General features: G+C 38.7%; 2 protein-coding genes and 1 pseudogene across 5 annotated transcripts in view; 2 read left to right on the forward strand and 1 right to left on the reverse strand.

Moving 5' to 3' along the window:
- LOC126619756 (receptor-like protein EIX2) overlaps window positions 1-22285 on the forward strand; it is a 46825-nt gene extending 24540 nt beyond the window's left edge. Inside the window, exons 1-3 of one of the 3 annotated variants that reach the window (XM_050288185.1) lie at window positions 18657-18743; window positions 18849-21963; window positions 22057-22285. In XM_050288185.1, coding sequence (XP_050144142.1) covers window positions 18871-21960 — 3090 coding nt within the window. In that variant the 5' untranslated portion in view covers window positions 18657-18743; window positions 18849-18870 and the 3' untranslated portion in view covers window positions 21961-21963; window positions 22057-22285. Of the gene's footprint in view, window positions 1-18656; window positions 18744-18848; window positions 21964-22056 lie in introns of those variants that run through there. The other 2 variants (XM_050288170.1, XM_050288177.1) reach the window with 2 other exon arrangements.
- On the forward strand, window positions 10966-15240 carry LOC126619913 (uncharacterized; annotated as a pseudogene).
- A 50-nt stretch (window positions 22286-22335) lies between the features above and the next one.
- LOC126619975 (uncharacterized) lies at window positions 22336-23640 on the reverse strand. Of its 2 annotated transcripts, none has more exons than XR_007622214.1 (2): window positions 22862-23640; window positions 22336-22655 (listed from the first exon to the last, which is right to left on the reverse strand). XR_007622214.1 is itself a non-coding variant. In XM_050288419.1 (2 exons), the coding sequence occupies exons 1-2, from the start codon at window positions 23385-23387 to the stop codon at window positions 22546-22548; spliced, it is 384 nt and encodes a 127-aa protein (XP_050144376.1). In that variant the 5' UTR covers window positions 23388-23636; the 3' UTR covers window positions 22336-22545. The 2 variants fall into 2 exon arrangements, 1 of the variants encoding a protein (XP_050144376.1); XM_050288419.1 differs by having other exon boundaries at window positions 23114-23636.
- Window positions 23641-23992: the final 352 nt, after the last annotated feature.

The raw sequence follows: 23992 nt of genomic DNA on the forward strand, positions 1-23992 counted from the left end.
CGGCAAGTTCAATATTCTCAGCAAGGGCTCTTTCAGATCTCTATATAAAGAAACAGAGGCAGAAAGATTAAGGACACTCAAACAACCAAGCAATCAACTCTACTCAAATTAGCTCATCAGCTTCCTTGTAGACATTTAGCTTTAGCCAAGCATCCATTGCTTTCCTTGTTTATTAGCTCTGCTGCTCACTAGTAGTATCGATCTCATTTGTAGTTTATATACAACTCTTTTTCAGTCATTTAAATTATAAGTGTTGGTACCATATATTGGGCCTCGTCTTTGGGCCTCACCCCTAAGCCCATGACAAATGTAAAAGGGGAGGGAGCCCTTATTCTATAAAATGGACTCGCCCTCACCCTCATTGGGGATGCCTCACATCCAGAGAGAAACAAAGGGTCTCAGATCCATCCCTCACAACAATGGAGGGCAATACCCTCTCAGCCAAACAGAGAGCAAAATGGCAAGGGTTGCATCCACGGAGAGCTCCTTTGCCGATCTATTGTAATCCATACATTCATACAGTAAATGGAATCAACATCAATGTGGACGTAGCCCAAACATTGGGGTGAACCATGATACATCTTTGTGTTCTTGAGCGTTTGTGTGATTCACGGCCGGATTTACGTTGGTCCAAGATCCTCCAGATTTTGTGCATCAACATTTGACACTGTCTGTGGGAAACGACACGAAAAGCTATGTCGGTTATCTTTCATTTTTTTTTATCAAACCTCCACCGTGAATCTGCACAACCCAAGAACCCAGAACCTCCCTCCTTGGGCTTTTCCAGAAAAACATTCACTAAACTCCTAAACTCAACCACAGTTTCTTCTCCCCCTCTTTCTACCCCTTCGTCAAGTCTCTGAAGCATTCGCTTCTTTGCGTGCTGCAGAGGACCTCCTGCTTCACTCACCTTCCCCGCTTCAATCCCCACCGCATCGCATCGGGATTATCAGGTGCTCTCATGGCTTCCACACAGAAGGATGCGCATGTTGCTGCTACAAAAACCCTCGGACCCACAGAGAGAGGAGAGTAGATCACAATCGGAGAATGGCTACCGCTCAAGCGACGCCCGACGGCGGCGGGCGCCAAGTATTGGAGTCTATGTACTCGATGATTGTGTTTGCATCTCGAGCTCATCTTTGTCTCTCCTCTAGATTTCTATTTCACCATAGAGTTCGGCAATCTATTTCTTGAGCATGTGTGTTTTCTTGGCATTGTTGTGCTCTTGAACAAGATCCTCCAGCTCTAATTGCTCCTCATCCTCACTTGTCCCACCTTTAAAGATGGTTGCCTTCAACCCGACAGCATCCCCGCAGGATTCTGGCCTGCTGGAAAGATTGGTTATTTCACTATTTTTCTGCTCCAAAATTTCTTCCAGGTCTCGTACTGCAAGAATTAAATCAGAATTTGATTCTTGCGTCTTCTGGAGCTGTAAACGGAGATTGAAACTCAGACTTTAGTTTCTCACATTCCGCCTTGAAAGAATCTCGTTCGCCTGCGTTGAGCTCTGCGACGCCGCCACCGTCGTCGACGTGTATCGGCTGATCCAGTACGACATCTCTGGTGCTCCTTTCGGATCTCGGCTCGCCAACCTCAACCACCATGCTGGCTCTTTGAACTTCGCTCCTGACTCTGATCTCTCCCACACTGTCCTCATCATCCCTTTACACGAACTCAACATTTCCTTCGTCACTGAATACAATACCCAAAAGCAGCCTCTGGGAGGTTTGCTGTTTTTGCTGTGGATTTCAGCCAAGGTTGCAAGATAGCCAACTGTGAAATCCCGTTCCTGGATTTCATTATTATAATCTACGTATTGGTATTACAGAGATTTTATATTATTTTTTTGGGAAATTAATTATTTAAAATCTGTAGACCATTCGAGGTCACAATTTACATTGTTGAATAGATTTCGAGACTACGAACGCATAGGCAAAAGCCGTTTGCGAGTTTGGATTATAACGGTACAATTGCGGACATCTGAAGTTGTGTTTCAAAACTATAGATTTTAATTTTCTTTAAAACTCCCCGTGGGAATGATGACCAAAAAAAAAAAAGAAAAGGGAGGACCAACCCAATTATGTATGGGAGAGTTAAGGGAGCCAATTAGAAGGGAGGAAGGGAGCCAATGAAAAGGAGAAGGGGAGGGCGTCGGATTGGGCAGCGAGAAAGAGGAAAGAACAGAGTGCATGAGGGAAAGGAGGAAAATGGGAGGACGAATCAGGAAGAAGGACAGGGAGGGAAATGAGGGAGTGAGAAGACACACAATCAACCCCCTCTTCCCTTGACCCATTTCCAAACCGTGACCCGTTTTTAGAATTTGGAAAACCGTGTGTTTTTCTGACGGTTTTAAGTCATTTTTCAGGTGAATTTAGGACCCCTCATCACCACTAAACATCATCACAACCTTCCATCGTTCCATTCTAGCCAAAATAGACAAGAATTGGTTGAGATTTCACGAAGATTGAAAGTGTGGGTGTCGCGACCCCCTTGTTCGAAATCCACCAAATCTGAAACGATTTGGATCAAATAGCAGCACCCCTAGACTTATCTTGAGGTCTGGAGCAAGGCCCAAACAATTTTAGGGGCGGCGGTGCACCGGAGGTGACGAATCAAGAACACCCATTTCTAGGGTTTCCAGCGAGTTCGAGGGAAATTGGAGCTTTTCCCGGCCAAATTGGACTTGGCCACAGGTATAAAACTTGCTCTACTCATTGAGATCTTCATTTCTGTAAATTTTGGTAATTTTTAAAAATAGTTGAATTTTCCGGCAAGTCGGGGCGGCGCGTGCGGCGGCGGCCTGGCCAGTGGGCTGACGATGTTCTTTTAAGTTCAAATAGATGCCTTTATTTCATAATTGATATCCGTATGATGTAATTTGATTGTTTGGACTTAGTTTCATTACGATACCTTAGTTGGTCAAAATATGAATCAACGATCCGACCGTTGGATCGTCACCAAACCGTAATGTGTGATAGAACATAATATTTGTGGGTCATAGAAACTTACGGATCGGGAGTCCGACATATGGATCTTCCCTAATTGGATTTCTAAGTTTGTAAAATTAATTGTTAACCGTCACCTAAGTCTAGCAATTGGCGGAGATCCGACCGTTGGATCGCGATGAGAATTTAGTATATGGTTCTATGATCATAATGTGGACTTTGGGAGGTTATAGATCGGAAATCCGATATACGGATCTTCCGGATCGAACTTGCAGGGTTGTGGACCCTACCATTACCCGAGAGTTGACTTTTGGTCAATATGTCTCGAAATGTTTTAAATACTAAATCTAGTACCACGGGATACGAAGTTAAGTCTAACGGGGTCACATTGGTTAGAGAGTGACTGGAATATATGTGATGTAATTACTACCTTAATTTCTTATATTAATATCATTTGTGAATATGATTTGGGTTATAAATGACATTTATATTGAAATGTGAATTATATATATATGCCATAGACCTATGTTTATTAAATGTAAATTCTATTGAAGTGTTTTCTAACCATTGATCTATTTTCATTAAGTATGATTTAACTTGTGCATTGGAAATATGGTTTGTATTGTATGATTGGATTGATGTAATAAAATGCGAGGGCTAATAGTGGACCGTTAACCCATTGTCATGGGGTTTGTTGCTTCGAAACATGTTTCACCCTTCGTGTCATTATTTCATTCTCGTTTCGTTGAGTCTTTGTAACTTGAGTAACTTGATTCATGTCTTGGTTCATTGAGTGGTGTTATACATTATACTCCACGATTCCGTTGAGTGATGGTCCGGAATCGTGTCCTGGTTTGGATTCCGTTGAGTGATGGTCCGGAATCCCTTCTAATCCGCGATTCTGTTGAGTGATGGTCCGGAATCGTGTCCTGGTTTGGATTTCGTTGAGTGATGGTTTGGAATCCCTTCTACTCTGCGATTCTGTTGAGTGATGGTCCGAAATCGTGTCCTGGTTTGGATTCCGTTGAGTGATGGTCCGGAATCCCTTCTACTCCGCGATTATGTTGAGTGATGGTCTAGAATCGTATCCTGGTTTGGATTCCGTTGAGTGATGGTCTGGAATCCCTTCTACTTCGCGATTCCATTGAGTGATGGTCCGGAATCGTACCCTGGGTTGGATTTCGTTGAGTGATGGTTTGAAATCCCCTTTGTTGTCTTGGCTCCGTTGTGTAGTTAGAAATCTCGTTCTTTTGAGATGTAGGCTTCAACCGAACTGTGTCGCTCTAACCCTGCATTTCGATGAGTGGTGTGTGATATTGATGATGCGATGGTTGGCATTATTGTTCGATGTGATTATGGAATGATGTTGGCTATGGTTATTGTAATTATGATTAGACTCGTTTACTATTGTGACTAGTGAATATGATTATGCTCCGTCATTTGTTCTTTGTAATATTGTTTGATATGCATTGTGATATATTGTTGAGACATAGCATTCTATATGATGAATATTCGATTGTAGTGAAATGACGAACTACGAATGGCTTGATCCCTGTTGAGGGTACGTAGGCAGTCTAACGAGGAAGTTAGATGCAGCCATAAAGTATATGCAAAATTATTATGCATCTGGATCTTGAATTATATTTTGTACATATCAAAAAGGCGGGGTACGTTGAGTTATGTGCATTTAGTGAACTCACATGTGTCGATCTTGGATGTATGTTGGGATCGGGGTGTGACACCAAATTTCTGCTCAAATGGGGCTTCAAAACCGTCGCCTTTGATATCAGATACGTCGATAGATTCGCAGCAATGCCTTCAAGCTTCACGGTGTAGTTGCTGACTCAAAAGGTCCCTTCCAATTCATCTGCAGAATCGGATTTCGTTTGCGTTGTTCTTCTGCAGGAACATTGTTCTTGCATCAAGATCCATTTATCAAGTATATGGAACTATGTTAAGATTTGTAAGGGGAGCTCTCATCTCAGGGTCTACCCTCATCCCCGGCTCTACCGGCACCCAGGACAGGATGAATGCACCAATTTCATGATGGCAAGCCCAGGCATCTACCTGGTGTAGTAAAGTCCACTAATCGAATTCATACAGCTCGAATTACTGCAATTCAGCCCAACAATCGCTTCGTGTTCAGAAATGTCAGCCTAGAAGCAATCAGAGGAAACCATAACCTTCAACCAGACCGACAATAGAGAGGAAGAATATAAGCTTTCTCATACCAATTCTATTATTATTCCCTGCCATCTGCTAAAAGAAAAAAGAAAAGAGCTTTACTTTTCTTTTGTCTGCCATCTGCCAAAAGAAAAAAAAAAAGCTTTACTTTTTACATCATTATGTTTTCTTAAATTATTTATTTATTATTTTATTATTTTGTGATATTTATCACATGATCACTATCAACAACGTGGCAAAGCACATCACGCAAAGTTTTATTTTTAAAGTTGTGGTGATGTATCACTGGCTCCTGCACACTGCACAATACAGATATGTAAGTTTAAATATTTTATTATAATGTTAATAGTCTTTCGGCACATCACTATTCCTATGCCATGTGACATAATCAGACATCACATCCTTTCATTTTGTGGTATTCACCTCATAATTATCACACATATTTACATAAACAATATTTATTCATGGCCTAGAATATTGTGACTGCCATTAAACTATGTCACTTATACAACATGTGATTTACCACACGACTGAATAAATTATTTATTTATAGAAGGCACATAGTACAATATTTTGCCTTGACAAACTTTGTCAATTTGATTTATTCAGTATACGATCATACTTATACTGTCATTTATTGTTATGAATTATTGAGCAACTAGATCCACTGATCAACATTATTGCTGATTAAAGAAGCCTACCGACACTATTGATCAGCCTATGGATCACTGAGCCACATGCTTATAGTGACAAATATTTAGTCCGAACAATGATCTCTTGTCTAATCCGACAAGCGGACTCTCCCTCACCCTCATAACAAGGTCTCACCTTCACTAAGAGATCCAGAGAGTCTCATATTCATCCCTCACAACAATAGAGGGCAATACCCTCTCAGCCAAACAGAGAGTAAAATGGCAAGGGCTGCATCCACATAGAGCTCCATTGCCAATCTATTATAATCCATACATTCATACAGTAAATGGAATCAACATCAGTGTGGACGTAGCCCAAACATTGGGGTGAACCACGATACATCTTTGTGTTCTTGAGCGTTTGTGTGATTCACCGCCGGATTTACGTTGGTCCAAGATGAGTACTGGTTCAAGACATCTAGTCACTTCGACCTGTACATGGATTGGATTTGAAGTCTCCAGCCAAAAGACTCTCTTGACTGAAGACTTGGGGGACTCCTGTTGGTACCATATATTGGGCCTCACCCCTAAGCCCATGACAAATGTAAAAGGGGAGGGAGCCCTTATTCTATAAAAGGGACTCTCCCTCACCCTCATTGGGGAGGCCTCACATCCAGAGAGAAACAAAGGGTCTCAGATCCATCCCTCACAACAATGGAAGGGAATACCCTCTCAACCAAACAGAGAGCAAAATGGCAAGGGCTGCATCCACAGAGAGCTCATTTGCCGATCTATTGTAATCCATACATTCATACAGTAAATGGAATCAACATCAGTGTGGACGTAGCCCAAACATTAGGATGAACCACGATATATCTTTGTGTTCTTGAGCTTTTGTGTGATTCACGGCCGGATTTACATTGGTCCAAGATCCTCCGAATTTTGTGCATCAACAATAAGCAATCTACAATACCAGTTGTTGATGCACAAAACCGGATGGTCTTGGTACAACGTAAATCCGACCGTGAATCTGCACAAACGCTCAAGAACACGAAGAACACAAAGAACACAAGGATTTTATCGTGGTTCACCCCAATGTTTGGGCTACGTCCACACTGTATATGTATTTATCTGAGAGTATTTGTGAGAGAAGGAACTCTGTGAGTGAAGAGCTTTGAGAGGGGGTGAGAGGCTTAGGAATTGGCCTCCCAGAGTGAGAGTGAGGCCTCCCAGAATGAGGGTAGGAGTCCCCTTTTATAGAATAAGGGGCTCCTCCTCTTTTACAAAGTATGGGCTTTAGTGTGAGGCCCAAATACAAGGCCCAAGGCCCAAATATACGAGGCCCTAAATATGGTATAAACAGTAGTCCCCCAAGTCTTCAGTCAAGAGAGTCTTTTGGCTGGAGACTTGAAATTCAGTCCATGTGTGGGCCGAAGTAACTGATGCTCGATATGAGGCGGTGCCCAATCTGAAATGATGCTCAACTAGAAGTAGCACATGTTGTGAGGCCGCTTTGCTTGTAGCTTATGTTGCCTTGGTTGGCTTGGCTTGTGGCGTTTGAAGGTGAGGGAGTCCCTTTTATAGAATAAGGGTTCACTCCTCAGTACATGAATAATGGGCTAGAGTCCCCCAAGTATTTTTCATGAGTGCTCTCTAAAAGTGAAGGAGTCCCTTTTATAGAATAAGGGCTCGCTCCTCAATACATAAGTGATGGGCTAGAGTTCCCCAAGTATTTTTCATGAGTGCTCTCTAAAAGTGAAGGAGTCCCTTTTATAGAATAAGGGCTCGCTCCTCAATACATAAGTGATGGGCTAGAGTCCCCCAAGTATTTTTCATGAGGCCCAGTTGAGGCCCAATATATGGTACATAATGTAGTCCCCCAAGTCTTCGGTCAATAGAGTCGGTTGGCTGGAGACTTCAAATTGAATCCATGTATGGGCCGAAGTGGCGGTTGTTCGGAGGCGGTATTTGTATACCCTGCACTGAAGCTTTGTAGGTGAAGCTTTGTAGGTGAAGCTTTGCAAGTGAAGCTTTGAAACTAGAGCTCTGTAAATGAAGCTTTTAAAGCTAGAGCTTTTGTAAATGAAGCTTTTGAAGCTAGAGCTCTGTAAATGAAGTCTTTGAAGCTAGAGCTCTTGTGAATGAAGCCTTTGAAGCTGATTTGACATGAGTGATGCTCATGCATGTTTATGTTGATTGACATGAGTGATGCTCATGAATGTTGACATGAGTGATGCTCATGAATGTTTATGTATGATTGGATGAGTGATGCTCATGAATGTTTATGTATGATTGACATGAGTAATGCTCATGTATGACTTGAAGTACTGGGCGTACTTTTGATCACCTGGTTGGTGGTAATAGCGGCGTTGCCGAATAATTGTGGAGTACTGGGTGTACTTTTGATGACCTGGTTGGTGCTATTTCAGGCCTATGGGCCTTTGCCCTCCACAACATGTCAGCCCATTTGTTTTGGGCTTTTCCTTTTTTTTTTTTTTTTTTTTTTTTTGACCCTCTGATGGGGTTTATACATATTACCCTCTGATGGGGTTTATACAGATGTCTCCGAAAGATAATAAAAATAAATTACATCATTCGGGTGAGGTGTTTATTCCTTGCTTTTGCAGTGTTTTTCTGCTGCCCTCTCTCTGTCTCTGGCAGACATAAAGAATCATAATAATACAAAAAATCTTTTGCTTTTCTCTTTTCCTTTTGCTTTTGTTTCTGTTTTTTCTCCAGACATCCATTTTCTTTTTCTTTTGCCGTGTCTTCCACTTCTTTGTGGAATTGTTTACAATTCCACTAACACCTTTTTCTTTCTTTATTCCTTTCCTCCATTTTCTTCTTCTTTTGTCGTGCCCTCCATTTCTTTGTGGACTTGTTTACAATTCCACTAACACTTTTTTCTTTCTTTATTCCTTTCCTCCATTTCGTGCCCTCCATTTCTTTGTGGACTTGTTTACAATTCCACTAACACTTTTTTCTTTCTTTATTCCTTTCCTCCATTTTCTTCTTCTTTTTGGGTTTTGTAGAGAGATAGAGAGAGAGGAGGTGGTGGTTTGGAAATGATGGCTGCGAACGTGATGTTGCAATTGACAGCAAAAATCTTGGTTTCGCCGCCGACGTAGCAGAGCCGGTTGTCTTGCAGGCAAGGGAGGAACCTTCCGCCGTAGCTGCACATGAACTTGGCCTTGTAATTTTGGGTCTCTCTCTTTCATGCATGCAACCACTCCTGTTCAGCCTCCCATTGAGCTTAACCACAATCTTTCCAGCTCTATGGTCATCACCATACTCAAAATCTGGTTTCCCCAGGAGGCCCACTTCCACACTAATATTTGAAGAATAAGTATAATAATAAAAATTATTAAAACAATCTTGCTTTAAGAAAGTGTGGCCAGCATCTTGTAGTAAAAGAAGACTTATCTTCTGTGGTTTGGATAGTGGGATTGTGGGCTGGCAGATAGTGGGATAGTGTCTAACAAGCAAAGTTGATGTCGTTGATGCTTTGTCGGTGCTGCCAAGTTGATGCTCTGTCGGTATTTCATGATTTCGTGCTGCTGGTCTTTTTTAGAGCGTGCATGGCCATGTCGGCCGCTGGTAGTGATGGCGGTGGCGGTGCTCTGTTCTTTCTTCATGGTTTCTTTGTAGAAGATGAGGTGGTGGTGTTGTCGATGGAACGGTAAATGGAGTCGAGGAGGGAGGAAGAGAAAGATGTGTTGAGGAGCAGCAGCAGTTGGGGCTGCAGCTTCGGCAACACCTGGGGCAGCGATGGAAACTGCATCGCCAAAGCCAGCATTCAGGACAAGATCCTCGATGTTTCTCTTCCCATAAAGTTTGGCGAAGAGGCCAGGCCAGTAAGACTTGTCAGGGACATTGGCAGCTTTCACCAAGGTTGCAATTTTCTCGACAGTGACGGGGATGCCTTCGTCTTGGAGGAAGGAAGCTTCTGGAGACACTGCACCGTAATCGCGGGGAAGTTGTCGGTGAACTGGATGTACTCCGACAAGATCATCGTACCTCGGGCCACGAAGCTGTAGATGAACGATTCCTGAGTCATTGTCGAGTTGGCGAGTGAGTTCGCTCGGAGGTGTGGAAACAGCGGTAGCAGACAAAATTCAAAGCTCTGGTTGGTCTTTGTTTCTTTGTTATCATGGCGATTTTTCACATTTAATGAGCTGATTTGTTTCTTTCTTTGTTTTTGGTTTCTGTGTGTGACTGGCTGACAAAGGAAGAGAGAGGTGGTTGGAGGTCTGCGACATTTTTTTTTTTTTGAAAAAGCTCAAAGAGTGAGGTTTTTGGGTTCTGCAAATTTTGCAGATTCACCGTGGAGGTTGTGAAGTTTTCACGATGGTGAGATGAAAAAATGAAAGAGAACCGACATAGCTTTTTGTGTCGTTTCCCACAGACGGCGCCAAATGTTGATGCACAAAACCGGAGGTCTTGGAACAACGTAAATCCGACCGTGAATCTGCACAAACGCTCAAGAACACGAAGAACACAAAGAACACAAGGATTTTATCGTGGTTCACCCCAATGTTTGGGCTACGTCCACACTGTATATGTATTTATCTGAGAGTATTTGTGAGAGAAGGAACTCTGTGAGTGAAGAGCTTTGAGAGGGGGTGAGAGGCTTAGGAATTGGCCTCCCAGAGTGAGAGTGAGGCCTCCCAGAATGAGGGTAGGAGTCCCCTTTTATAGAATAAGGGGCTCCTCCTCTTTTACAAAGTATGGGCTTTAGTGTGAGGCCCAAATACAAGGCCCAAGGCCCAAATATACGAGGCCCTAAATATGGTATAAACACCAGTAATTTATTTTCCTCTGTCATTCACACTTCCAGTAACCTTGTGATTTAGTTGTTCTTATATTTCTCCATATAAGTAAAGTCCTTATCCTTAAGGCAAAGAAAGAACCTTAATTTGAGCCACTCCCACTCAATGGCACAATCTCTTGGTTTGAAGTCGAATTCAGGTGCAGCCTCAATCATTCAAAACCTGTTTACTAGCGGTATCTAGTAGTGGCACGCCCGCACCCACCAATTTCATGTTTGAGTAAATTCCCAGCATGCCCGCGAGACTCATGTCGAATTTAGGGAGCAAACAGTATCTAAATATTTTAATTTAAAATGTTAATTTTGAATTTATGAAATAATTGTTAGGTTCTATGCGGCGGATGTGAGGGCGGAGAGTTTCGAGGTGTTTGACTAGTGCAAGTGGAAGGTGGTGGTGACGGCGAATCCGACAGTGATGGTGGAGCCGTTCGTGAAGGATTTTCTGGGCGGGGACAAGGTGCTGGGGACGGAGATCGAAGTGAATACAAAGACGAAGAAGGCGACCGGGTTTGTGAAGAAGCCCGGGGTTTTGGTGGGGAAATTGAAGCGTTTGGCGGTTCTCTCGGGATCGGCGATCGGAGCTCCGATCATGACTACATGTCACTTTGCAAGGTTGGATACTTCACAAATTTATCTAATTATTTGATACTTTTGTTGTTAATTTTGTTGTAGTAAAATTTCATGCGACCCATAATCTTAACAATCCCAACAACCAGCCAGCTAAAATATTGATCCCTGTGTGGTCTATTCAAGAAAACCTAATTAGAAATAAAGGAAAAAAAATGAAAATAATTAAGGCAGTTGTTGTTCCAATTAAATTGGAGTAAACAATCATAACATACTTTGTACAATTGTTACTTTTCTAGTACACCACAACTATATATATATATAGCGTTTTAATAAAATTATAAGTAAAATATATAGGTAATTGTTTTATGAAATGAGGTAATTGACACAGTAATAAAAAAAATTATGAAATCATGTGAATAACAGCTTCTAACACATTCATTACATGAAAAATGTCGAATTTTGACTTTTGTATAATATTTAACGGTTAAAAGCCTCAAAGGGGATACTCCGAAATATCAAATAAATCCTGTGAATAACAATTTCTAACACATTACACATTCATGACATGAAAAATGTCAGATTTTGATTTTTGTATAATATTTAACTGTTAAAAGACTCAATGTATTTGATACTCCGAAATATCGAATAGATCATGTGTAACAACTTCTAACACGTTACGCATTCATAACATGAAAAATGTCGGATTTTGATTTTTGTATAATATGTAACTGTTAAAAGATTCAAAGTATCCGATACTCTGAAATATCAAATAGATCATGTGTAACAACTTCTAACACGTTACGCATTCATAACATGAAAATGTCGGATTTTGATTTTTCTATAATATTTAATGGTTAAAAGACTCAAAGTATCCGATACTCCGGAATATCGAATAGATCATGTGTAACAACTTCTAACGCGTTATGCATTCATAACATGAAAAATGTTAGATTTTATTTTTTGTATAATATTTAACAGTTAAAAGACTCAAAGTATCCAATACGCCGGAATATCAAATAAATCCTGTGAAAAACTTCTAACATATTATATGTTCATGACATGAAAAAATTCGTAAAGTGAACGACATTGTTTATATTTCATATGCTATACATATGAGTATCATTGTTATTTTATATCTTCTGGTAAACTTCAAATTCTCGTTTTCTATGGAGTTATGTCGGTACATTTTTGGTCACTATATGTTTGTGGTAATTAATATTGAGCAGAAGGCTACATGGTGCCGCCTAGCAAATCAGCCCGTCCAATTTCAAAGAACCGTCTCAAAAACCAAATAAATTAGTATTGATATTTGTGGAGAGTAGTTTAGGTAGTAAATTTGGGTTTAAAGAGATATTGATAGTTTAATTAAAAATGATATGGGTGTAGAGGTAAGTTATATAAGTTCAAATAAAATTTTCCTAATAAATTGGTATTGAATTCACCATTCACGAGCTTTAAATGTAAGGCATTCATTTATAAGTGAAGATAAAACAAAACTACATCGTAGTACTAAGTGTCGTGTGAAATTAATCATAAATTAAAATCTAAATTGCTGAATTAATCAAAATTAAGTATTGATATTGACTACATAATGATCAAAGATTGACAACAATACAATCAGATATTGAAGACATATACAAAATTGGCCGTTTTAGTAACTAAAATTTGAAAAATAATCATTTTGGTCAATTTCTCAAATAACTTGACATTTAAAAACATAAGGAAAAAATAGAGAAAATAATGAAACATGAGTAATGATATGAATGTAGTTTGTTTGTTTGGTTTGTTTATACTCCATTTCATCCATGTAACTTCACTTAAAATTCATAAACAATGTAGTTTCTTCAACTTACGACGTTGTTAAAACGAGAAGAACTAGGAAATATTGGATGTCATTGAATATAAGGCATAATCTTTAAATGATCTCTCAAAATTTAATTTACATTTCATTCCAGCGTAAATGCAATTGTTAAATTGATGAATTTTCACTTATCCAGTAAGATATAAATAAACTACAACCAAATGAAACGTGAAAAAATAAACCGAAACGTCGTCGTCTGTTAGCTAGAGTACCAAAATGTCGTCGTTGTGAGAGTAAACGACTGATGCAATGTACTTGAAGAAGTCGCTATGGAGTGGGGATAACGCCGAAGCAATCGTCGGAATCTGAACCAGAGCCGCCGTCCACCGCCGTAGGCGATCTGGTCAACTCGTTGACCCAGCAGAGAGTGTACCGCGAGGTCATGCTCGCGCTCCGGAGCGGCCTCCGCGATGTCCGCGCCGAGTTCTCCTTCCTCCGTGTCCGCGGCCTCCTCAAGTTCCTCCGATCGGTCGCCGAGTCCGATTCCATCATCAACCTCTTCTCTCAGACACAATCGCTTCCTGAGCTTCAAGGTAATCAGAAAATTACAAAATTCCTAGTTTCTACTTAATCTTTTGTTTAATTTTTCTGATTGTTGAAATTGATTTAATTATCGTTTTACAGTCGTGCCGGTTCTGTTTCGGCACTCGCTGAACGATTCGGACGATGAGATCGTACGGAATTTGGATCACATATTCGGCGTCGAGCCGCTGAAGATCACAAGCCCTTCAACCGATTCCGAGGTTTCGCTTGCGCTTAGGGTTTTGGAGGGTTGCTGCCTGCTTCATCCGGACAGCGCGGTTTTGGCTCATCAGCACAAGGCCATTCAGGTACTCAATGTTGCTAAATAGCTTAACCAAAATCTATGGAGGTTGGATTACTGAGATGAGAATGCAGTTTTTTGTAATTGGGTTTTTGTAGGTTTTGATGAATATATTACCGACTTGCGGCGTGATTGAGCAAGGAGCTTGTTTGGATGCTTTGATTGCTATTATGTTGGATTCATCAGCTAATCAAATGGTAAAGCTTCAAACTTCAGTTTCGAGTCAAATTTATGGAGTTTAATTTTTGTAGAGATTTTATATAAAGTTTGATTCAATTTCCTCGAAATCTCATGGAAGACGTGAGATATGTGGATGCTTAAAATACGAAATCTTTCCAATTCCCTCGAATTCCTCAATTTTTTAAAATTCTTTAAAATCAATTTCTAATTGAATACTCCTAGAATGTTATAAACTTCTTTAAAATTTTAATTGAATACACTCGGATTTCTAAGCATTTTAATAAACTATCTTAAAATCTTGATTGAATACACTTCGAATTTCAGAAGATAACTTAGAATCCTGAATGATGGTTGAATACCCCTAGGTTTTTTAAAAGAATTAAAATCCCACAAAATCCCAATTGAATACACCCCTTATTGTGATTGGTTTTGGAGCGGTGATGGGTTTTTTTTATGATTCGATTGTTTTCTTGTGTGTAATGTGTAGGATTTTGAGGCTTTTCATGGTATTGAGGAAGTTGCAGGGCTCATAAGGGACAAACAAGTTGATGAGAATCTCAGGTTTTGATTTATTTCTCTTTGCTTGCTTGATTCTCGTTGTCATGAGTTGTGATTTAAAGCTCTATCTGGATAAATTCTGGGGTAAATGTTAAAGTTTTGGCAAAAATAGGTTTGTTCATCGGACGATTCTTAATGGAATCTCGTCTTTCCTTTTTTTCTAGGTTTTTAGTTAAGCTATGTCCTGTTGCTCATTTTCATGTTTGTCAATTGAGTAACGAGGTCATCTGCTAGGAATTAATTAGATTTGAGGATTCTGAACACTGGTGTGCCTAGGCTTGGTCCTTTCTTTGCAAATATAATGCACACTGAAGAAAAACACTGTTGCTTTTGATTAGGTTGAAATGTGGAGAGTTCTTGCTGCTTTTGATTGGTCATGTAAATGGGAGGGATAGGCCACCGTTGGCAACTGTACATGAGGACATAAGACATTTTTGGGTGAGAAATCTGCTTCCTTGATATGGGCAGCGAGTCAGTTTGGTTCGACCCTTGATCCGGAGCAGAGACTAACTGCTCATCACATCCAAGCTCGTCGTGTGTACTGAATCTGAACATAGAAAGCACCCTTGGCATTTTGTTTTGTTTTTCTTTGTATTTCAATGAAATACAATCAGTAATTTGTAAGAAAATGGTCGTCTTCAATGAAATGTTTGCCTTGACATTTTGTGCAGTATAATTTCAAAATCATACAACATTGAAATACAATCAGTAATTTGTAAGAAAATGGTCGTCTTCAATGAAATGTTTGCCTTGACATTTTGTGCAGTATAATTTCAAAATCATACAACATTCTACGGAGTGCCGACACGGTAGCTAAAATTCCTCATGAGTCTCGAAGCCCTCGCATTAACAATAAACGAACAGTTACAAGTGAATAAAACGCAAGGAACTGTTGGCGCTAAAAGTAAAAGACCCAAAATCAATAATAATATGAGAGTTTTCATGAAAAGAGCTTGGTTAAGTTTAATTTAATAAAAAATCATGCTATAATTTTATTTAATGAAAAAACTTAAATTTTAATGAAAAGCCTTAACTTTTAATAAAGAGGACAAAAGAACTTAAATTTTAATAAAAATGAAATAATTTTAATATTTAAAAAAAAAATCTGACACGCCTAGATGTGCGCATCCATCACAGACATTATTTATGAAACAATACTACACTGTTTATGAAACTTAACAGTACTATACTATTTATAAAACTGCGATGCTATACTATTTATAAACTTAAAAGGTACTACACTATTTATTGTCCAGATTCATAGTGTCTAGCTCTTGGTTCACTTTTGTAAATAGTGTTTAGTTATTGGACCCTGTTTCATAAATAGTTTATAGTAATTGGTACGGTTTCATAAATAGTGTCTCATTCTTGATCTAGTTTCATAAATAGTTTCTCATTTTTGATCCAGTTTCATAAATAGTGCCTAGTTCTTGGTCCACTTTCATATATAATGCCTAGTTCTTGGTCATGTTTCATAATTAGTGTCTAATTCTTGGTCCAGTTTCATAAATAGTGTATAGTAATTGATATAATTTTATAAATAATGTCTCTTTCTTGGTCTTGTTTCATAAATAATGTCTCTTTCTTGGTTCAGTATTTTATATTGAACTCTTTCAATTATTTATATTTTCTAATCAAACAAAGAACCAATTAGAGTAATTGAAAATTCATATGGTTCACAACTCAAAGATTTTTTTTTTGGAGTTCCCTATGTTATGTTAATGAACTCCACAAGTTCTCTCTAAGAATGCTTTATTTTCTTCCAAAAAAAAAACCCTTCTCCTGCAATTTTTTTTTTTATGAATCCCCTTTCTCCTGCCATCAATCACTCCACATAAATATTTTTTTTTTTTAAATTGCGGCATACATTTTAAATGGATAAAAGACCCCATTGAAGCATTTACATAAGCTGGGAAAAAGCACCAGCACACCAAACAAACAAAATCTGGGAAAAAACGCTGTGCAATTGCACGCGAGTAGGTAGGGTTTTTTTTTTCCATCTTGTCTTTAACATTAAATAAAGTTATAGGATGATTTTTTATTTATTAAAATTCAAAATTTTAAAGTTATTTTCATTAATTTTCTTTAATAATATTTCAAAAGTATTGTCTCGATCAAAAGACAGTGATGATTCTTCACTAACAACAATTTGGCATAATATCTGTGCATTTGCATTTAAGTCGGTCAATTATTGTGTCTTCAAATCTAATAACTCCAAGACTAAATTTGTAAAGACCCCAGTGGAGATGGAATTATTCGAAATACCGGAAACTCTTGAGAACTTGCTGTCAATAACCTTTGAAGTATCGCATGGAGCATGCATTTCCAATTGCATTGTAGAAATTTTGAATTGTTGGTCCTTTTTGTTCTCAACTTGTAATTTACTTTGAAGCGTGATTAAGACAAATGACAAACGAAAGTGGAGAAGAAGGACAAGGATTGTCTACCCTCCACTTCCGGTGTCCTCCTGTTTTGTGTGGTCAAGGTTAAATCATGTCAACATTTTATATTATTTTTTTATAGATATAATAAGACAAAAATGAATAGTAATATAAAATGTTGATGTGGCTTAACCGTGACTACACAAACAACAAAAGGACACGGAAAGGGTACCGGAAGTGGAGGGCAGACAATCCTTATCCGGAGAAGAATCATCTATTTTGTGGGAGTCATTATGTTGTTGCAGGCTTTGTCATTATTTTGGAGAGACAAGTCATCCTCCAATTACTACACCTACCTACAGAAAAGTAGCTGGTCCACTCACACATGTTCCATACTTGACCGTTTAAGTCAATAACCTTGAACTATCGCATGGATTTCCACTTGCGTCGTGGAAATTTTGGTTTGTTGGTCCCTGTTGTTCTCAACTTGTAATTTACTTTGAAGCGTGATTAAGACAAATGACAAATGAAAGTGGAGAAGAATCATCTATTTTGTGGGAGTTATTCATCCTTCCTCATATCTTCCAAAATGACTTTTAACGGTTTGCAAGTTGTTTGGAAAATAAATGTGAATTTGTCTCTCATGAGTAAGAGGTGTTTTCCGTGTATTTTAGCCTGATCCAAATAATGTGAATTACGCATTCTAAATGTTTGCAACTTGTTTGGAAAATAAACATAAATTTGTTCTCTCAAGAGTTGAGATAGTTTTAACGTTTTTAGCCTGAACCAAATAACATGAATTACGCGCATACATATTGTTTTCTAATTCCACAAAAACAAAAAGACTTCTAAAACGTAAACAGAACGAAACAACCAATGCAGAATTGTGTTGATTGTTGCAGGCTTTGTCATTATTTTGGAGAGACGAGTCATCCTCTAATTACTACACCTACCTACAGAAAAGTAGCTGGTCCACTCACACATGTTCCATACTCGACCATTTAAGTCAATAACCTTGAACTATCGCATGGATTTCCACTTGCATCGTGGAAATTTTGGTTTGTTGGTCCTGTTGTTCTTAACTTGTAATTTACTTTGAAGCGTGATTAAGACAAATGACAAATGAAAGTGGAGAAGAATCATCTATTTTGTGGGAGTCATTCATCCTTCCTCGTATCTTCCAAAATGACTTTTGATGGTTTGCAAATTGTTTGGAAAATAAATGTGAATTTGTCTCTCAAGAGTTGAGGTGTTTTCCGTGTATTTTAGCCTAATCCAAATAATGTGAATTACGCATTCTAACTGTTTGCAACTTGTTTGGAAAATAAATATAAATTTGTTATCTCAAGAGTTGAGATGGTTTTAACGTTTTTAGCCTAATCCAAATAACGTGAATTACAAGCATATATGTTGTTTTCTAATTCCACAAAAACAAAAAGACTTCTAAAACGTAAACGGAACGAAACAACCAATGCAGAATTGTGTTGATTGTTGCAGGCTTTGTCATTATTTTGGAGAGACAAGTCATCCTCTAAATACTACACCTACCTACAGAAAAGTAGCTGGTCCACTCACACGTGTTCCATACTTGACCATTTGAGTCAAGACAACTCAGTGTGTGGATTGTATTGTGAACTATTACGTACTCAGCCAGCCTTATAATACACTCGCAGCTTTCCTTGTGCTCCTAAATCAATTCTGATTGTACACTTCTTCTTCTTCATTCTTCAATCGTCTTTGCCTTGATTTTGTTGAATTAAGATGGAGAATGACGGAATGTGGTGCTTGAAGAAACTCTTTCATACTTCCATTGTGGTGCTACTTTTTCTACAATGTTTCAACCCTTCCCTATCCTCTGGATTCTATAATGTTTCTTTCGGTTTCAGAGCAATTGGCCATCCGGTGGTGATGAGGTGCATAGAGAGTGAAAGAGAAGCACTCCTTGCTTTCAAGCAAGGTCTGATTGATGACTACAATCTCCTCTCCTCATGGGGAAGAGAAGAACACAAGCAAGATTGTTGCAAATGGCTTGGCGTCCACTGTAGCAACCGAACCAACCATGTTACTCAACTTCATCTCGGATGGTCTTATTTGTATCAAGCTTACGCACTTCAACAGAAAGGACACCCACATTATGTCGAATATTATTTGCAAGGTAAGATGCTGAGTCCTAAACTGATTGAGTTGAAGCATTTGAAATATTTGGACCTTTCATTGATTAACTTCAATGGAAGCCAAGTTCCAGATTTCATTGGGTCTCTTTCCAACTTAAGACACCTCGATCTCTCTGATGCTTCTTTTGGTGGTCGAATTCCAACTCAGATCGGAAACCTTACCCACTTGCAATATCTTGATCTCAGATACAATAACTTTGCTAATGTAGAAAATTTGAATTCATGGATGCCTCATCTTTCTGCTTTAACATATTTGGACCTGAGTGGAAGCAATCTCAGTAATGTTCCTGACTGGATGGAAGCAGTTAATAAGCTCCCCAAACTTACAAACTTGTCTCTATTTTATTGCAGTCTTCCTTCTCCTCTAATTCATTCCAGTACTCTTTTTAACAAAAATTCTTCTAGATCTCTTGCTCATGTTGACCTCAGTTCCAACCAACTCACTTCTTCCATATTTCTTTGGTTGTCCAAATACAACGACAGCCTTGATCATCTTGATCTCAGATCCAATAACTTTGTTAATGTAGAAAATCTGAATTCATGGCTGCCTCATCTTTCTGCTTTAACATATTTGGACCTGAGTGGCACCAATCTCAATAATGTTCCAGACTGGATGGAAGCAGTTAATAAGCTCCCTAAACTTACAAACTTGTCTCTGTCTTATTGTAGTCTTCCATCTCCTCTAATTCATTCCAGTACTCTCTTTAACATAAATTCTTCTAAATCTCTTGCTCATGTTGATCTCAGTGACAACCAACTCCCGTTTTATTCATCTTCTTCCGTATTTGTGTGGGTATCCAAATACAATGCCAGCCTTGTTCATCTTGACCTCTCTTCTAACCAAATTGAAGGAGGGATTCCGCAATCTTTTTCCGGGTTATGTAATCTGCAAGAATTCTACCTTTACAACAACACTCTGAGTGGACAACTTTCCTGGTTGGTTCAAATATTAATGTCTGCGTGCCCTGATCAGAACTCATTAAAGACTTTGGACCTCTCATCCAATCATCTTTCTGGATCAATTCCTAATCTCACAAACTTTTCATCATTGCAAGAATTAGTTCTCTATGACAATCAATTGAGTGGAACAGTACCTGAAAGCATTGGGCATATGTCCAGGCTCGAGAGTATCGACCTTGGTATGAATGCTTTGGAAGGTGTGGTTTCGGAAAGCCACTTCTCCAATCTCTCTAGATTAAGGTATTTGTATATGTCCTATACCTCACTATCTTTAAGCTTCAGTTATAATTGGACTCCTCCTTTCCAATTGGATTTCATATATTTGAGCTCTTGCATGGTGGGTCCACATTTTCCAAAATGGCTTCAAACTCAGAAAAGTTATAAAGTACTTGATATTTCTAATGCAAGCATTTCTGATATCCTTCCAAATTGGTTTTGGAACCCTCTGTCTCATCAAGATCCTGGATCTTTTTTTATAGATATTTCCAACAACCGAATTAGAGGAACAATTCCAAATTCAAGATTTGAGTTTCCCTCATCTGCCTTTAGTGAAGTGAATTTGAGTTGGAATCAATTGGAAAGTCCAGTCCCTTCATTCCTCTCCACAGCAATATCTCTAGATCTCTCCAACAATAAGCTTTCAAGGTTAATTTCTTTCATGTGTCCAAAGACTTCGAACAAGGTTAGTCCTTTAGCCTTTCTTGATCTCTCAAGCAACAATTTGTATGAACAACTTCCTAATTGTTGGACACGTTTTGAAAATCTTGCCTTTCTTGATTTGAGTGATAATGCTCTTTTTGGGAAAATTCCTACCACAATGAGCTCTTTACCTTTTATTCAAACGCTGAAGTTAAACAAGAATGGGTTTGTGGGGGAATTGCCTTCATCTTTGAAGAACTTTACCAGACTCAGTGTTTTTGATATTGGAGAAAATAACTTATCAGGTTTGATACCTGAATGGTTAGGGATTGGACTTCCAAATTTGGCTATTCTTATCCTCCGTTCTAATCACTTCTATGGAAGCATTCCACTACAATTGTGCAATCTGAGAGACATTCAAATTCTAGATTTTTCGATGAATAACATCTCTGGAAATATACCTAAATGCATTAAGAATTTGACTAATTTGGCTAAAAAAGGAAGTTCAAGTACAACTATCTATCATCTCTATAATACCTCAACTGGCAGCCTACGAGGTTATTTGGAGGAAGCATCCTTGATATGGAAAGGCAAAATGTCGAAATACAAAAGTACTTTGGGGCTTGTAAAGAGTATTCATCTGTCGAGTAACCGATTAACAGGGGAGATTCCTACAGAAATCACTGATCTTGTGGGGTTGGTTTCCTTAAACCTGTCAAGAAACAATTTAACAGGTCAAATAACTCCAATGATCGGGAAATTGGAGTCCTTACAATCCCTTGATCTGTCAAGAAACCATATATATGGTGGAATACCAACAAGCCTTTTTCAAATATATGGTCTTGGTGATTTGGACTTGTCAAACAACAACCTGTCTGGAAAAATTCCAATGGGGACTCAGCTCCAAACCTATGATTCATCTGCTTTTGCTGGAAATCCTCTGCTTTGTGGAATTCCACTTCAACAGTTGTGCTCTCATGAGGAAACAAGTCCAGAGGAGCAACCAATGTTTGGGGATCAAGTTAAAGAGAATGATGGGCTTATAACAACAGGATTTTACTTGAGTTTGGCGCTTGGTTTTGTTGTTGGATTTTGGGGAGTTTGTGGGAGTTTGATATTCATCAGGTCATGGAGATACACATACTACAAGTTCTTGAACTATGTGTACAATTGGCTTTATGTGAGGGTGGTGTTGATTAGGCGACGAAGAACAATTGATGGGTAAACTGTAAGTACTTTTCCACATAATGAATAATATTATTGCAGTTTTGAGTCTTTAAATTATGACTAATATATGGTGTGGTTTTTTTAATCTTTTTAGCTCGTGCATCTACCGTTGGTAAGCAATGCTCCCTTTAAATTGGAGAAGAAGGAGATTGAAGAGTGCAATTTGAAGTTATAATTTAGTGAAAGTGTTGTGTTTAATTTAGAGGCCTTTTTGTTTTTGCAATGACGTTACTTAGATTATCTTTGAGGGGTTAATTAGGTTATTTTCATCCTCTTTTTCTAAGTGTAACAGTTGATCCTTTTCAATAAATTTCTTTGAGAAACTTGCAAGAACTTATTAATCAAGTTACAGAGAGAACAAGCAGACAGATAATTCAATAAAAGATTGGATACATTAACATTGAGAACATCATACATTACGTTGACAGATAATTCAATCAATATATCTCACATCATCAATTGTTGATTCTTTATGGTTCAAGTCTGATCTGACCTCATTATCTTGACAACAGGGAAAAACAATTCGAATTATTAAAATCTGATTTGAGTAAGAGCTCACTACTGGTTTAATTGACTATTCTCATCATTCATTAATTCTCATTGCCACCTTCAGCCAGCCAACGTAAAACATGAGGTTATCGAGTGCACCAATTGGGCAATTTAGCATGACAGACGATGCATGCATCAGTTTAGCTGCGCAATGTTAGAAAAACAAATTAAGGACCATATTCTGTAAAGATTCAACACACTTTAGCAAATTGATTAGTAGCATGCCGTAATAACGTAGAGCATCAAACTTCTATTAATACATCAGGAATCTAAGAGCGTGTTTACGAATGGGAAATGGGACGTGGGGAATGGGAATTGCACACAATTCGATGAATTCAAGTGTTTACTACCATAAGAGGAATGAAAATCAGTGGAAAAATGGGGTGGGACCCAGCTCATTTCTGGAATCAGACTTCGGGTAACACCGGAGTCGGATTCTCTAATAGTACTTGGTATTTGGATTCCTTGAAGGGGAGTCCTCCAAGAATCAAAATTTTGCTCCAAAATTACCCTAATTTATTTTCTTAATTTCAAAATAGCCTTACAAACTTCATCGGCAAATCCAACATAGATATCCATATCACTCTCTTCTCCAGTCTCACCAATTTTCCTAGGAGGAGCGCCAGTCCGGCCACACCCGAACCCCAGTTCTCCTTGTCGCTTGCAGAATTTAAGAACGAGAGAGACAGATGAGGATGCATGTGAATCTACGAATTCGAGAGGTGGTGGGATGGTTGTGGGGGCTAGGGAAGAAGAGGATATGGATGGAAGGGAGGAGAAGTGGAGGACCTGTGAATATGGGAGGTCGTGGGAAGGCTGTGGGGGTTGGGGAAAGATAGGATTGAAGAAAGGGAGGACATGAGGATGCTGGGACATCGGGAGGAAAGGGATGAGGTGCTGGTTTTTCTTATTTTTTTTATTTATGTAAATATTACCTTAAGAATAGCTACTTCAATTATTTTATGAATTAATATGATATGAAATATAAATCAATTCCAATAACTTTATATGAAAAATAATTATTTAGAACAAGGGGTAGTTTAGTAATGATTCTATTTTTAATTCCGATTCAACTAAATAAGTAAACAAGTTTTATGGAATTGACACCAATTTTATTTCAATCCAAATACTTTAGTAAACAACTTTAATAGAAATCTGATTCTGATTCCTCCTCAATTCAATTCCTCTCAATCTGATTACGAATTAGTAAAGGTGCTAGTACTATCGTCCCACTACATTCTCTGCAATTGCAAACTTGTGTCTGAACTATTCTCTAGTTCTCTCTCTCCCATTCTCCCTCTTCTCATTAGATCTTCCATTGTATGCGACATATGTGACAATGAGCAAAGACGAGAGATGCGACAGACCGAAGACGAGTGAGAGTCAGTACGCTAAAAAAAAAAAACCATTACCTAGAGAGCACTTAGGTAGGTGCCTAACTCTTACATGATTTTGTTGGACGATTTGATCTAAATCATGGA

Source organism: Malus sylvestris, chromosome 1 (assembly GCF_916048215.2).
Source record: "Malus sylvestris chromosome 1, drMalSylv7.2, whole genome shotgun sequence".
NCBI classification, from domain to species: Eukaryota; Viridiplantae; Streptophyta; class Magnoliopsida; order Rosales; family Rosaceae; genus Malus; species Malus sylvestris.

Coding starts and splice junctions, on each gene's coding strand:
- LOC126619975 (XM_050288419.1), bottom strand. CDS start 23,387: ATGTCCCAGCATCCTCATGTCCTCCCTTTCTTCAATCCTATCTTTCCC. Junction 22,656..23,113: donor CGCTCCTCCTAGGAAAATTG/GTGAGACTGGAG, acceptor AACATTGCGCAG/CTAAACTGATGCATGCATCG.